Source organism: Chiloscyllium plagiosum, unplaced genomic scaffold (genome assembly GCF_037043375.1).
Source record: "Chiloscyllium plagiosum isolate Xiang-an unplaced genomic scaffold, Cpla_swu_hap1 HiC_scaffold_23, whole genome shotgun sequence".
Taxonomy (NCBI): Eukaryota; Metazoa; Chordata; class Chondrichthyes; order Orectolobiformes; family Hemiscylliidae; genus Chiloscyllium; species Chiloscyllium plagiosum.
The window spans coordinates 18,532,929-18,549,970 of NW_028270161.1; the positions used below are offsets into that span (position 1 = coordinate 18,532,929).

Below are 17,042 nucleotides of genomic sequence, written 5' to 3' on the forward strand. Positions count from 1 at the left end.
ACTTAAAACAGATTGTAGAGTGACTTAGAAGGAACTCCAGGGGAAAGTATTTTGTCTGCAGGGTGGTACAGGCAGAACCCTCACCATGTTTAAATACATACATTTAACATTCTTTTGGTCATGCAGTTATGGGCTTCACGGAATAGGCCAGCATTCATGACTCAATCCTAATTGACCTGGAGAAGATGGTGACGTGGTCGTCTTGAACTGCTACAATTTTGTAATGCAGAGTCACCCAGTGCTCTTTGGAAGTGTTCCAGAACTCAGTGAAGGAATAGAGACAATTTGAATTTGTGGTATTATGAAAAGTTACTGTGGGAGAGAGAGATTTTTTAAAATGCAGATAAACAATCTATTTGAAGAATAAAAATTTCACATTTTTTGAGAATTTTTTTGAACTCATTCTCTTGTTTGAAATAACGAGTCATATGGAACACTTGGAAGGTGACATCTTCCCAAATCTCACTCATCAGTCCACTGCAGGGGCAAAAAACAGTTACAATTTAAACATCTAATTACCTATCCCAAGCAAGTTCTCAGGTGGTTGATAATGTGGTAGCATAGGGATGCTTTCTCCATGTTATAACAGGTTACCTTTTTAAAAAAAAAAGAGAATCAAGCAACTGAGGTGGTCAGGAGAAGTTTCACTTACCATGGCGGTCACTAATGTGAATATCATAGATGTGGTTGTGAGTTTTCAGTGCAAAGACAAGACCAATCACATACGATGCAGGCAGAAGTATCGAGACGGTGTAGATAAGGGGCCTGCAGGAGGGATAAGGAAATATTGTTCAGGATTACAGGAAGTATGATCGCAGATGACGCCTTGGTGACAATTTATACAGAACAAAAATTGTAGCAAGTCCCACCCCGGTCACCTTATTGTAAGTCTTTTACAAGAAGAAGATAATGACGAGAACTTGCTCAATCTGCATTTAAAATTCACTTAATTTCTGCACTCCCTCATCCAATTTCCATTTGCAAACTAACAACGGTTAACTTACAAAGAGTATTTATTCAGCACATAGTTCCTCCCACCACCCCACTTACCAGATAGGAGTGAACAAGACCCCAAAGTGTTTCTGAACACACGTACTTACTGGACATGACTGTGAAACAAGGCATTCTGCAGCTGAAAAGGAGGGAAATAAAAGAGGGCAGGTGGAGAAATAATATTAAAATCAGCAAGGATGCAAGACTTTCAATTCCACTTTAACACAGCTATATTGAAACAAGAACAAAAAAGGACAGACTCAATTCACCTACTGATTGGACTTTGTTCTTGCAGCAGTGGACTGCAACAGCAGAATCCTAGCCATCATTATCTGAGCTGGAAGGCACTTTCCACAATCATGGAAGCTCATCCTGGCTTTGTTTCTCAAAGTTGCATGGAATATCCAATGAAAAGGAAGATATATACTCCTCACACAAAAACATATCCAAATACCAATAAAACAAAAAGTTTGGAAGTGGGGTCCCAAAGACCAGCTGTATCAATACCATTTAACTTCACAGTCCGAGTAATTAATTGAATTTTTGTTATCTCTCTCATGAAGTAGTTTCTTTCACATCTAAAAAGGTTCAGTGGAGTGCATAGAGATTTAAAAAAAAAAAAATGGAACTTCTTGTGCAGTCCTGGACCTCACCACAAGGCATCAGCTGCAGCTCCATTCCTGCCTGGGAGTCAGGTTCATCGAATCCCTACAGCGCAGAGGGAGGCCATTTGGCCCACTGAGTCTGCACCAACCCTCCAAAGAGCATCTCACCTTTACCATTCACTCACCCTTCACACCCCTGGACATTGGGGAAATTTTGCATGGCCAGTCCACCCATCTTGCACACCATTATGGGAGGAAACTGTAGCACCCATAGGAAACCCACAGAAACATGGGAGAACATGCAAACTCTTCACAGGCAGACTGTTGAAGGCTGGAATTAATCCCAGATCCTTGCTCTGCAGAACTGAGGCAACCATGCTACCTACTGTGTCACCATGCTGCCCTATCTGGACTTAAGTCCAACTTGAGTCTAGAACCTCTAATGTATTCCAGTGCAATGTTGAGGAAGCACTGCACTAGGAGATTCTCAAGGGCAACTACTGGTGGCCAATAATTCCAGGCTGTGCCATCCACATCACATGAATGATAAAGATCTTGGGGATGAAAAAGGTTTAAAAAAAAAAAAATCCCATTTTCCCCTCTAGATGTGAAAGACCTAGTGATAGCTGAAGCATTTTTAATAAAAAATCTATTTGAAGTAGAAATTAGAGACCTTCCTTTTGCCACCTTAAAATGTTGTTACAAATCGATCATCTGGACATTTTACCACCATTCTTGCTGCATGTAGATAAGCTGTAGCATTTCCAACATTGAGAATGACAAATTAAAGTAGTTTGGAACAGAGGTCATGAAAAGATGCTATATTAAAAAAATGCAATCCTATTTTCTTCACACATTCTTCACCAACTTAAATTGACTCAGAATATACAATGCAGTTATTAAAATTTCCCAAATCTAGATTACCACAACTTAAACGTTTCCTGTAGCTACATCTCATCCCATTGATTGGAGTTTATTAAAGCCCCAGAGTTAAAATAGCTTGTGCATGTCATGCACAGATCATTACAAAGCCAGCAGCTATATGAACATGGCTGCTATGAGAGCAGATCAGAGTCTCTGAACCTTGTGATGAGTAACTCACTTCCTTGCTCTGCAAAGCTTGACCAAAAAAAAAAGTGACAAGTCAGAGTGATGGAACATTCCCCACTTGCCTGGATTAGTGCAGCTCCAAACATCACAAGCAGCTTGACGTATCCAGGATAAAGCAGCCTGTTTGATTGGCATCACATCCACTCCCTTCAGTCACAGCAATGTGTACAATCCAAGATTCACTGCAGAAATTCACCCATGACCCCAAGACATCATCTCCGAAACCTACGACCAGTACTAGCTAGAAGGACAAGGACAGCAGATACCTGGAACACTACTACCTGCAAAATTTACCCTCTAAGCTATTCACCATGCGGACTTGGAAATATATTGCTTTTTTTTTCATAATAACTGGATCAAACTCCTGGAATTCCCTGAGTAATGGTATTGCTGATGTACTTCCAGCACAGAATGCAGCAGCTCACCACCACCTTCTCAAGGCCAACTGGGGAAGGGTAAGAATTGCTTGCCCAGCTAGTGATGCCCACATTCCAATATGGAAAAAATAAAATACGGAATGCTGTATTTCAACACAGTCTGCACCCAGGAGCAATATTTAGTGACACGGACTGGTCAGGATCACTTCTGCAAATCTGGTCTCCCTCCTATCAGGAGGATGCTGTGAAACTTGAAAGGGTTCAGAAAAAGACAAGGATGTTGCCAGGGTTGGAAGGTTTGAGCTAAAGGGAGAGGCTGAATAGGCTGGGGCTGTTTTCCCTGGAGTGTCAGAGGTTGAGGGGTGACCTTATACAGGTTTATAAAGATCATGAGGGGCATGGATAGAGTGAGGGAGTCCAGAACTAGAGGGCATAGGTTTCAAGTGCAAGGGGAAAGATTTGAAAGGGACCTAAAAAGGGCAATTCTTTTATGCACAGGGTGGTGCATGTATGGAAGTGAGCTGCCAGAGGAAGTGGCGGTGGTTGGTAAAATTACAATATTTATTACAATATTATGGCAACCTAGGCAGCTCAGCTGAGGCACCATCTAACTAGCACAGTTAATGGATCAAAAATCAGAAACAAGAGATCCTGGCTTTTACTGTACCTTAAGTCATAACCAGAACAACTGGGCCAGGGATTGCACTTGGATTCTTGATGGTTGTTTCAGAGAACATTCCTGCGACACACTCACTAACCCCACAGCCCTGTGGCCAACCACTTCAATTCCCCCTCCCAGTCTGCCAAGAACAAGCCAGTCTTAGCTCTCCTCCATCAAATCAAAACCATCCAATGCCTCATCTTCCACCTTGGCACCCTTTAACCACACAGTTTCAACAGACTTCATTAGCTTCCAAGTCTCCCCTCCCCCCACCTCATCCCAGATCCAACCCTCCAACTCAGCACTGCCCTCTTGTCCTGTCCATCTTCCCTGCCACCTACCACTCATCCCCCTTCTCCATCACATTCCTGATGAAGGTCTTATGCCCAAAATGTCAACTCTCCTGCTTCTCGCAGGCTGCCTGACCTGCTGTTTTTCTAGTGCCACCCTTTGACTCTTCTTGATGGTTTATATGGTTCAGCTCATTTGCTGAATGTTAACAAGTTTCAAGTGAAGCTTTGATTAAAAAAAGTTGGTCCATACCCCACTGAAATGACAGTCACTGCACTCAAAGGGACCAGATCCATTCTGTGTTGAGTTGGTGCAACCTTGACATATTAGACTTCCATAGGCTTTGGAAAAGAGTGTTGGTGCAAACACACCTACAAGAAAAAAAAAAGAAACAAAGCAGATCTGCAAACTTGAAAATCTATTGGGTGAGACTGAACAGCAGCACAGATTGGTTAGAGATTTGGGAGATTTGGAGAAGTAGGTGCTCTTTTACTTCCTCTAACTTTCCTACCCTGTGGAGATCAGTTCTTACTCCTCTACAGGGGAAGCTAGCTAAATTGGAGAGAGTATCCAGTTAGCAGCTAGAGTTTATTCTATTCGAAATTTAAAGTTGGTGGCAAACCTAAAGAGTTATTTCCGATTTTTATTGAGTATTAATTGAAACACGCCAAGATGACAGGGAAGGTGATTAGTCACAGCTGGAACATACAGGGGTTTCTGGATGCCAGTGTGATCCTGAACAAACATTTATGCATGTACTGGCAGCTCAGAAACAACTAGGGCACTGTGCTGCAGAAGTTGGAGGGAGTAGGAAGGGGGAAAGTTATTTGCATGTTTTATACCAGGAAGCCATCACATCCTCTAGTATAGGATCTTCTGGTTTGATCAGTGTTGAAAGACAGGAGCATATGGCGACAGCTTAGGCAGGGAAAGAAACCTAAAGGGCAGGAGAGCAGAGCCTTAAAAGTTGTCCAACAGGTTTGGACAGCTTTCAGCCTGCTCAGATTAAAAGAGGTTGCAGGGCAACCTAATCAGAGTGTGAAACAAGTGAATGTAGTGGTAGTAGGGGTCACTACAGCAGGATGGATTGACATTTCATTGCAAAGATCAAAAATCCAAATGGACATATTGGCTCTGACAGATGTACTGTACTTGGTAGATAAAGAACTTGCAATATGAGGAGGATAGCCAGTAATTGTGGCCCATATTTATACCAACAACATAGGCAGGGTAAAGGAGGTTCTGCATAATCAGTACGCGAAGCTGAGCATTAAATTAAGCAGAAGTTCAGATTATTACATGAACCACATGCAAATAGGTTAGAGAAATGAATGCACAGTTGAAAGACTGGTGAAGTAGAAGTGGGTTTTGGTTCATGGGGTACTGGCATTAGTAATAGGGAAGTGGGGACTTTAGTCTTGGCATGGGGGTGTACAGCATCTGATGCTGCAGTGTTCTAATAAGCCATTAAGGAAGAAGTCGTCAAGGAATTTTAAACCAAAACAAACAAAAAAGGCAGGGGACCAAATAAGGGGAAAAATGTGGTCAAAACAACAGTTACAGACAAGGCAAGAGAACGGTATTAACATGGGAAATGACTGTGACAGGAAGGGCGAGAGGGAATACTAAATTAACAGAAATAGATGAGGTGATGATAAAATTCACTCAAAAGGAAGGCAAACTAGAAAGATCTGAATCCAAAATCATATAGCACAAGTTGAAATAAGACTGATCTATATCCATTACGTAGATATGGCTAGAGAATGACAGATTGGGCCCTGAATGTTGAAAAGGGGTCATTTCGGAAATGCATTGCTGAACAGAAATAGTGAGGCTGTTGCAGGGTTTATATCGTGAAATATAAACATAGAACATTTGGCATTGGTCCCTCATCACCTACCTCCCACTGATATGAACAACAATGCTGAACTAACACCAGCTGACCGGCTATTGAACCTCTGTTCCTGATGCTTGCATCCTCCAATCACCATGGATATACCCTAGTTGACAAAACAGTTCATTAATTTCTGATTTTGATAAACTGGGCCACAAAAATATGGATTGACAAAACTGTCATTTCTAGACTTTATTTTTAAACTGGGCAGGTGCATAAAATTCCCCACTGTTTGAAGAATTATTCAGTCCACATTCCAAATATCTACTTCAAGTACAGTGTTGACATACTTCTTTAAAGTCTCAAGGCTCCACAATCAAGTCTCACTATGGTCTTGAGCACAACCAAAAAGAACAAACTGAAACTCCAGTGCAGTAGAGAGGAAGTGTTTTGCACTTACAAATGCATTTGGAGGGACACAGCAGGGAGATATTCTGGCCCACTCTTAGGGAGTTGCCAAAATGACAACTTACCGGGATAAAGAGGACACATCCTAACAAGGTTCCAGTCAGAGCACTTTTCACAACTTCTTCATAGCATTTGTTTCCTTTATGGCTGCCTTTGATCAGAGCAGTTATGTAGAAGGTTAACTCAGTGATTGAACCAAATGTAGCATTTACCACTGCACCAACTGCAAAGTTACTCTGAGCTGAAATACTAAAAACAGAAGATTTTTAAAATTGGTACACGCTAGAAAATTTTGAATAGAAAGATGACCAAAACCTTTCGGCCTACTTAAGGCAGAGCTGGTTACTGTACATAAAATTACAAAAAAACTTAAATGATTCAGCATTTGTTTGCATTATAGAGATCTGTGAGGTACAACAGTGATGACATGACATAGCTAGGAAAGTTATGAACAAAACTGTAGAATCCACTGTTACACAGCTAATAATAAGACATTTAGAAAATTATAATCCAGAGTCAACATGGCTTTATGAAAAAAAAGTGTTACTTTATGACAAATTATAGCTCCTTGAAGATACAAGCAGAGAAAGAATAGATTTAGTGCAATCAGATTTCCAAAGGAAAACAAGTGAAATTAAATATCACACAAAAGGTTATTTCACAAAAGCTCATGGTATCGGAGTGGATAGTCAATTCTCTCTCGCCACACTAATGAAACCAGAAACAAAACCAGGATAAAACTGGTCATTAAAATTACAATTTGCCAAATGAGGAATATCATAGATCAGTGCTCAACTCAAATACTTAATATACATTAACTTATGAAATGAATGTTCTGCAGCCAAATTTCACATGAAGGTAAATAAGAAAACAAATTGTAAGAACAGTCTAAGGGGATAGTTAGGTATGTTAAATGAATGAACAAAAACAAAAAAAAGGGCTAATTGGCTATAGTGTAGGATGGTAGAATCTCTCAGTGGCTGATCACGTATTAAGTTATCTTAACTCACCAGCTCCTAAATTCACTAATTCAGGTTCATTCATAATCCTTTACTAACCTATTATTTATTACAATATGGTTTTATTCATTCATAAAACTGCAGTTGTGTAGTATATTTTATTACAAGATAGATCAAATTAAAACAATTCTTCCTAATTAAAACCACCCTTTCAACCATTACTGCTTTTTCACACCTTCAATTCTTATCAGCCATTACTACAAGCAGTATTTAGGCCTATTTACCTCGGAATAGGTATAGCATACAGAACATCCTCACATCTCCACACAAAAAAAAAATTATATTAAAATCGATCCTTACCAACGGTCTTGGACCTGAATAGATTACAGAACACTAAACATTTTCCCCAATTAGTACGTATTTGTTAAATAACTTAACTGGACTGCTGTCCCTTATAAGAAACTGTTAAGACAGTGCTTATATGAAATTGCATGAACGAATTGAAACTCACTAAATGATAAGCAAATCTCAAATCAGCTGCAATAATCTGTTTAATATCCTTTATTCTTTTAAGTACAGGTACAATTTCTAACTTAGTAAATTAGAGTAAAGAATACATGACTTGTATGCTCTAACTTAAGACAAAGAGGACTAACACCTCTCTACAAGCAGACCAGACAGCTACTCCCTTCAGGAGAAGCAGCAACACTTAGCATATTTTAACCCATCTCCCAGGGCAGAAACCCCTCAAACCTTTGTGTACTATAGATAAAACAATGTAACACCATAGTAATGGAATTTTAATATACAAGAACTGCGTATAAGAAGGGACTGTTGTAAGAACCGTATTTCAGGATTCTATTGCCACGTCGAACCTGGGCTACTTGAGGGAGCTGAATAAAAAGAGGCTATCATTTGGCCACAAACCCATACTACTTTGGTAGGGAGAATAGAAAAGAGCAACAAAACTTAAACAGAGACTGTAGAATGCAACATTACAGATGTACAAGGATACTCTTATCAATGAGTCAAAGTCAGCACACCAAATAATTAGAAAGGCAAATGGAATGCAAACCTTTTTGGAAAGGAGATTGTTCTAAGCAAGGAGGTCTTACTACAACTGTACTGAGGGATTGGCGAGACTGCCAAGATTACAGCACACTTTTAGCCTCCTTTTAAAAAAGGTTATACTTGCATGGAGGTAGTTCAGAGAAGGCTTTAGTTTCCCGCCCCCTAAGACAGTCAGCAAATGGAGGAAAAGTTACGTTTAGACGTTCAGAACAGGACTCAATCCTATTGGATAAGATTGGAGGGATTTGATAGGGTAGTTGCTGACAGGATATTTCTTCTCGTGGAGATCTGAAACCAAGGAGGTGATTTTGTTGATAAAGGAGTGCTCCATTTAAGAGGCAGACGAGGAAGGATTTCTTGAGCACTGTTAATCTTTGAAGTTCTTTTCCTCAGCAAAACAGCAAAGTCTGAAATCTAACTAGAGTCAAGGCAGAGTTAGACTTCTGATTGACAAAAGAGAGTAAAGGGATACATGAGGCAGGCAGGAAGAGAGCGAGCTAAGGGCACAATCATATCAGCCAAGATTGAAATAGTGGAACAGGCACAAAAATCTAGACTAGTTTGCATTCACGGTATTATGGAAATGTCACCGATAGTGCTTTTGTGAAAAGTCTATCGGATAGAATTCTATCAGATTGTGATCTACTCTGCTCTTTAAGTTATGAAACAAAATGCTAGAACAGATGCAGAAGACAGATTTACAAGAATGACACCAGAACAGCAACATGAGATCCATCAGAAAAAGGCTGAACCATCTGGGCTCTTGTACTTGAGAAAGGAAAAAAAAGTGAAAAAAAAGGATGAACATGAAGGCAGGAGCGGTGAACCAACATAGGCTCAGCAGAACCCAACAGGATGGACATTTAGAGCAAATAACCAGTTTCTGTGTTGTAAATTCTATGTAACCTCCAGTACTTCCAACAGGTCTCACTGCATAAATGAGCAGATATTTACTCAATACATAGCAAAATAAGTGGAATAAAAAAAGTCAACATTATTTCAATGCAAGGGGCCTAACAGGGAAGGCAGATAACTCAATGCATGGTTAGCAACATGGGACTGGGATATCATAGCAATTACAGAAACATGGCTCAGGGATGGGCAGGACTGGCAGCTTAAATGTTCCAGGATACAGCAAAGATAGAAAGGGAGGCAAAAGAGGAGGGGGAGTGGCATTGTTGATAAGGGATAGCATTATAGCTGTGCTGAAGGAGGATATTCCTGGAAATACATCCAGGGAAGTTATTTGGGTGGAACTGAGAAATAAGAAAGGGATAATCAGCTTATTGGGATTGTATTTAGATCCCCTAATAGTAGAAGGGAAATTGAGAAACAAACTTGCAAGGAGATCTCAGCTATCTGTAAGAATAATAGGGTAGTTATGGTAGGGGATTTTAACTTTCCAAACAGCAACTGGGACTGCCATAGTGTTAAAGGTTTAGATGGAGAGGAATTTCTTACGTGCATGCAAGACAATTTTCTGATTTAGTATGTGAATGTACCTACGAGAGAAGGTGCAAAACTTGATCTACTCTACGGAAATAAGACAGGGCAGGTGACTGAGGTGTCAGTGGGGGAGCACTGTGGGGCCAGCGACCATAATTCTATTCGTGTTAAAATAGTGATGGAAAAGGATAGACCAGATCTAAAAGCTGAAGTTCAAATTGGAGAAAGGCCAATTTTGACGGTATTAAGCAAGAACTTTTGAAAGCTGATTGGAGGCAGATGGTCGCAGGTAAAGGGATGGCTCGAAAATGAGAAACCTTCAGAAATGAGATAACAAGAATCCAGAGAAAGTATATTCCTGCCAGGGTGAAAGGGAAGGTGGTAGGTATAGGGAATGCTGGATGACTAAAGAAATTGAGCGTTTGGTTAAGAAAAAGGAAGCATATGTCAGGTAGAGACATGATAGATCAAGTGAATCCTTAGAGTATAAAGGAAGTAGGAGTATACTTAAGAGGGAAATCAGGAGGGCAAAAAGGGGACATGAGATAGCTTTGGCAAATAGAATTAAGGAGAATCCAAAGGGGTTTTAGAAATATATTAAGGACAAAAAGGGTAACTAGGGAGAGAATAGGGCCCCTCAAAGATGAGCAAGGCAGCCTTTGTGTGGAGCCACAGAAAATGGGGGAGATACTAAGGGAATATTTTGCATCAGTATTGATTGTGGAAAAGGATATGGAAGATATAGACTGTAGGGAAATAGATGGTGACATCTTGCAAAATGTCGAGACTACAGAGGAAGTGCTGGATGTCTTGAAATGGGTAAAGGTGGATAAATCCCCAGGACCTGATCAGATGTATCCTAGAACTCTGTAGGAAGCTCAAGTGATTGCTGGGCCTCTTGCTGAGATATTTGTATCATCGATAGTCACAGGTGAGGTGCCAGAAGACTGGAGTTTGGCAAATGTGATGCCACTGTTTAAGGGCAGTAGGGGATCCAAGATGGCAGCGACTCAGCAAGTCTGAGTCTATAGTGCACCTCCCAAGACCTAGGCCACCACACTCACCAAATCAATTAAAAATAGTTTTTACTTAATGTAATTAGTGGTTTAGTACTAAATTTATACAGTTCAGTCTCCTGTAAAAATGACTAGGGGGAAAGGAGCCTGCAGTTCTCAGCAGGAGAGCCCCTGCCCCCACCCTCCCCAGCTGCAGCAGAGGCATCCGCAGTCACCCCTGGGGACTTACCTACGGTGGCAAGCCGCGCAGAAATAATCTCCAAACTCGATGCGAAGATCAATGCTTTCATTGAAGAGTCCCGAAGTCGGTGGAATTCATTCTTGGCCGCGCTACAAAAGCACGGCCGAGACATCGAAGAACTTGAATGCTGAGTCGGAGGGGCGGAGCTAAAGGCCACGACCTCCGAGGCCATTGCAGAATCAGCCGTGGATCAGGTCCGGACTCTCGAGCAGCAAGTCCGGACCTTAGAGAATCACACCGACAACCTCGAGAATCGAGGTCGTCGAAAAAATATTCGTTTACTGGACCTTCCCGAACGGGAAGGCGGCGGCCAGCTTACAAGGTTCCTTGAACAGTGGCTTCCGCAGTTATTGAACCTGGAGGCTGGATCAAGCCAGGTAAGGGTAGAATGGGCCTACCGGGTCACAATACGCGGGCCCGACTCGAACCAGCACTCCCGCCCGGTCCTGTTCCGGCTGCAGTGCTAAGGTGAGGCAGATGCTCTTGGAAGCCTCCAGAAATCTTGGGAAAGATCCCAAAGTCATGACTTATAAAGGATCTAAGATTGTTTTTTCAGGACTTTTCCCCAGCTTTGGTCCGAAAGAGGAAGGCGTTTGATGAAGCAAAGAAGTGTTTAAGGGATTTAAACATTCAAAAATCCTTGCGCTACCCAGCTATACTACGCTTTAACCATGAAGGGTCACTGGAGAAAGCCAAGGAACTTTTGGACTCAGACAAATTATGAGTTAATTGATGTTGTTTTGCCCTACTCCCACCCCAGTTTACACCCCCCCCCCCTTTTTTTTTCCTTTCATTATCTTACTGCTTAATATTATCTCCTGGGGGGTGGGAAGGAGGGTTTATTTATTCATCCTTTACTTAGCGATTTCCTTCCCCCCCCTTTATTTAGGACAGGGGGTCTAGTTAATGTAGATGATGGGGGGGGGGGGGGGGGAAAATTTGCTGAGACTAATTTTATAGTCATATGTTCATATATGGTGTTAACATTACCAAATATATCCAGGTATTGGTGTGGGGAGATAGGGTATCACTGTTAGTTCTAGTTCAGTAGTATACTTAAATTTTCCTTATCCTATCGTGGGGTGCCTGGGTCAAGGGTGGGGCACTGGTTGGGAGAGGTTATGATGGGTTTTTTGGAAAGGAAGTGATGCCCCCTGGGAATAAGGGGGGGGGAAGAGGAGATCTCCATTTAAATACATTTTATACTTTTTTTTACTATTTAGAAATAGATTTTTTTATTATATTGATCTGAATGTACTAAAGAGCTTTTATTTTTGAGAATTTTATATGCTCTAAGCTCGGGACGTTTTGGATAAATACGGGTTTTGTGGTGATCTGATGTTAACACATTCGAGCATGTATATCACTGCTCAATTTATGCGTTATCCGCTGGATTTTTTTTCTCTCACTTGAATAATGTAAGAATTTTAATGATACTCTGGTTAGTTGGTAATTTACATGAGTAGTTAGTTGAGTTTTGTCTTTTTTTTCTCTTGGTATTTGTTTCCTTGTTTGATAGATTTTGGTTATCATTTATTTAATATTTAGCTGTATATCAATGTTTATACTTGGGTTTTTTTTTTAAGTTTTCTTTTGTAAACTTGTTAAAACATGTTAAAATTTTCAATAAAAATATCTAAAAAAAAAAAGGGCAGTAAAGACAAGCCAGGGAACTATAGACTGGTGAGCCTGACCTCAGTGGTGGGCAAGTTGTTGGAGGGAATCCGGAGGGACAGGATGTACATTTATTTGGAAAGACAAGGACTGATTAGGGATAGTCAACAAGGCTATCATGTCTCACAAACTTGATTGAGTTTTTTGAAGTAACAAAGAAGATCAATGAGGGCAGAGCAGTAGATGTGATCTATATGGACTTCAGTAAGGCGTTCGACAAGGTTCCCCATGGGAGATTGATTAGCAAGGTTAGATCTCATAGAATACAGGGAGAACTAGCCATTTGGACACAGAACTGGCTCAAAGGTAGAAGACAGAGGGTGGTGGTGGTGGTGGAGGGTTGTTTTTCACACTGGAGGCCTGTGACCTGATCGATGCTGGGTCCTCTACTTTTTGTCATTTATGCAAATGATTTGGAGGAGAGCATAAGAGGTACAGTTAGTAAGTTTGCAGATGACACCAAAATTGGAAGTGTAGCAGACAGCAAAGAGGGTTACCTCAGATTACAACAGTATCTGGACCAGATAGGCCAATGGACTGAGAAGTGGCAGATGGAGTTTAATTCAGATAAATGAGAGGTGCTGCATTTTGGGAAAGCAAATCTTAGCAGGACTTATACACTTAATGGTAAGGTCCTAGGGAGTGTTGCTGAACAAAGAGACCTTGAAGTGCAGGTTCATAGCTCCTTGAAAGTGGAGTCGCAGGTAGATAGGATAGTGAAGGCAGTGTTTGGTATGCTTTCCTTTATTGGTCAGAGTATTGAGTACAGGAGTTGGGAGGTCATGTTGCAGCTGTACAGGACATTGGTTAGGCCACCGTTGGAATATTGCATGCAATTCTGGTCTCCTTCCTATCGGAAAGATGTTGTGAAACTTGAAAGGGTTCAGAAAAGATTTACAAGGATATTGCCAGGGTTGGAGGATTTGAGCTATAGGGAGAGGCTGAACAGACTGGGGCTGTTTTCCCTGGAGCAGAGGCTGAGGAGTGATCTTATAGAGGTTTACAAAATTATGGGGCATGGATAGGATAAATAGACAATCTTTTCCCTGGGGTCGGGGAGTCCAGAACTAGAGGGCATAGGTTTAGGGTGAGAGGGGAAAGATATTAAAGAGACCTAAGGGGCAACTTTTTCACACAGAGGGTGGTATGTGTATGGAATGAGCTGTCAGAGGATGTGGTGGAGGCTGGTACAATTACAACATTTAAGAGGCATTTGAATGGGTATTTGAATAGGAAGGGTTTGGAGGGATATGGGCCGGGTGCTGGCAGGTGGGACTAGATTGGGTTGGGATATCTGGTCGGCATGGACGGATTGGACCGAAGGGTCTGTTTCCATGCTGTACATGTCTGACGCTAAGAGACCTGCTTGCTATAAAATGAACAGATGGAGAACTGGCCAAAACAAATAAATAGCCTGAGCAAACAAAGCAAGCAGCAGGGAAACTAATCAAGAGGGGAAAAATGACGGATATTTGTTCCAAACAGTTCCATTAGCACAGATTTTAGGGATGTTGACACTACCCTAGAGATGCCGTTGTTAGGAACAGGTGTGGGAATCTGCAGTTTACAACTGATCATAATTATAAAAACCAGAGAGAGAGTGGTGAAAACAAATTCAATAGCAGCTTTAAAAGTGGATTGGATAAATACTTGAAAATTGCAATCATGCAAGAAATAATCGGGTGGGGGAGGAAAGAGGGAAGAGGGAGTGGGTCTTCAGAAAGGACTTGCCACAGGCTTAAAATGTCAAGGAATCTCTTATCTGCACTATTCTAAGATTTTATGTTACAGGAGGCAAAGACTTGGGGTGCACATGTACGGATGAAAACATCACTACTACTTCCACAGCGTTACAGGTGATGATTTCATTTAATACAATTTACTTATGGAAAGCTATTTTTGTTGTGCTGAAAATCCAAAGTGCTCATCTAGATGGACCTTGATCCTGAAGTTAGAACATAGAAAAGTACAGAACAGGCCCTTTGGCCCACAATGTTGTGCCGAGATTTAATCCCAATGTAAAATATAATAACTTAACCTACGCACCCCTCAACTCACTGCTATCCATGTCCAGCAGTTGCTCAAATGTCTCCAGTGACTCTGCTTCCACCACCACAGCTGGCAACACATTCCATGCATTCACAACTCTGCGTAAAGAATCTCCTTTAAACCGAATTCTTGTACCAGTCCATCCTGCCCTGGGGAAAGTCTCTGGCTATTGACTATCTATTCCCCTCATTATTTTGTACACCTCGATCAGGTCTCCTCTCTTCCTCCTTCTCTCCAGGGAAGAAAGTCCAAGCTTATTCAACCTTTCATCATAAGGCAAGCCCTCCAGTCCAGGCAGCATCCTGGTAAACCTTCTTTGCACCCTCTCCAAAGCCTCTGTATATTTCCTATAGTAGGGTGACCAGAACTGGACACAATATTTCAAGTATGACCTCACCAGGGACTTGTAGAGCTGCAGCAAAACCTCGCAGCTCTTAAACTCGATCCCCCTGTTAATGAAAGCCAAAACACCATATGCATTCTCAACAACCCTATCCACTTGGGTGGCAACTTTGAGGGATCTATGTACTTGCACACCCAGATCCCTCTATACCTCCACACTGCCAAGAATCCTGTCTTTTAATCCTTTATTCAGCATTTGAGTTTGACCTTCCAAAATGCATCACTTGGCATTTATCCAGGTTGAACTCCATCTGCCATTTCTCAGCCCAGCTCTGCATCCTGTCTATGTCACACTGCAGCCTGCAATAGCCCTCTTTACTATCAACGACACCTCCAACCTTTGTGTCATCTGCAAATTTACTAACTTACCCCTCAACCTCCTCATCCAACTCATTTATAAAAGTGACAAAGAACAGAGCCCTGCGGGACCCCACTCAACACTGACCTCCAGGCGGAATACTTTCCCATCTACAACCACTCTCTGCTTCTGTCAGCCAGCCAATTCTGAATCTATCTCCCTGTATCCCATACTTTATGACTTTATGAATGAGACTATCCTGGGGAACCCTATCAAATGCCTTGCTGAAGTCCATATACAACACACCTACTGCTCGACCGTCGACCTGTCTTGACACCTCCTCAAAAGAACTCAATAAGATTATCTGAAAGGCATGACCTGCCCCTCACAAAGCCATGCTGACTGCCTTTAATCACATTATGCTTTGCCAAATAGTCATAAATTCTATCCCTCCGAATTCTTTCTACAACTTTGCTGACCACAGACGGAAGACTGACTGGTCTGTAAGTGCCAGGGATTTCCCTATTACCCTTCTTGAAAAGAGGAACATTTGCCTCCTTCCAATCCTCCAGTATGACTTCTGAGGAGAGTGAGGAGGCAAATATCCTCGCCAACGGCTTAGCAACCTCCTTTCTCGCTTACCAGAGCAGCCTAGGATAAATCTGGTCTGGCCCTGGAGACTTATCTTAATGTTTTCCAAAGTACCTAGCACATCATCAATCTTGATCCAGTCAAGACTGTATCCCAGCTCCTCTAAGTTTTCATTTACAACAAGTTCCCTTTCCTTGGTGAAAAGGAAGCAAAAAGCTCATTTCGGGCTTCCCCTACCTGCTCAGACTCCACACACAAGTTCCCTCCGCTATCCCTGATCGGCCCTACCTTCTCCCTGATCATTCTCTTATTCCTCATGCAAGAGTAAAATGCCTTTGGGTTCTCCCTAATCCTTCTTGCCAAGCCTTTTTCGTGCCCCCTCCTGGCTCGCAGTTCAATTCTGAGCTCCTTTCTAGCTAGCCTGTAATCCTCTGAAGCTGTGCTAGATCCTTGCTTCCTCCACCTTACGCAAGCTGTCTTCTTCCTTTTGACGAGAAGTTCCTCTGTTCTCGTCATCCAAGGTTCCTTAATCTCACCCCTTCTTACCTGTCTCAGAGGAACAAATTTGTGCATCACTTGCAACAACTGCTCCTTAAATAGTCTCCACATGTCTGCTGTGCCCTCTGTGGAACAATTGCTCCCAGTCTGTACTTCCCAACTCCTGTCTGATAACATCAGAATTTCCTTTTCCCCAATTAAATATCTTCCCTCAATAACTGCTCCTTTCACTCTCCAAGGCTATGCTAAATGTGAGGCAGTTGTGATCACTTTCTCCAAAGTGCTCTCCCACCACAAGATCTGACACCTGTCCTGGCTGGTTGCCGAGCACCAAATCCAAAATGGCCTCTCCCCTAGTCGGTCTGTCTACATACTGAGTAAGGAAACCCTCCTGAACACACCTGACAAAAACTGCTCCATCCAAACCATCTGCACTCAAGAGGTTCCAGTCGATGTGG

The 17,042-nt window shown here is 41.9% G+C and overlaps 1 protein-coding gene across 4 annotated transcripts in view; it reads right to left on the reverse strand.

Moving 5' to 3' along the window:
- cax1 (cation/H+ exchanger protein 1) overlaps positions 1 to 17,042 on the reverse strand; it is a 64,783-nt gene that overhangs the window by 14,258 nt on the left and 33,483 nt on the right. For all 4 annotated transcript variants that reach the window (XM_087999418.1, XM_087999417.1, XM_043713996.2 and 1 more), the window contains 5 exons: positions 6,405 to 6,588; positions 5,938 to 6,037; positions 4,290 to 4,408; positions 1,101 to 1,132; positions 653 to 765 (listed from right to left, as the gene is read on the reverse strand). In XM_087999418.1, the coding sequence (XP_087855544.1) occupies positions 653 to 765; positions 1,101 to 1,132; positions 4,290 to 4,408; positions 5,938 to 6,037; positions 6,405 to 6,588 (548 nt within the window). The remainder of the gene's footprint in view (positions 1 to 652; positions 766 to 1,100; positions 1,133 to 4,289; positions 4,409 to 5,937; positions 6,038 to 6,404; positions 6,589 to 17,042) is intronic.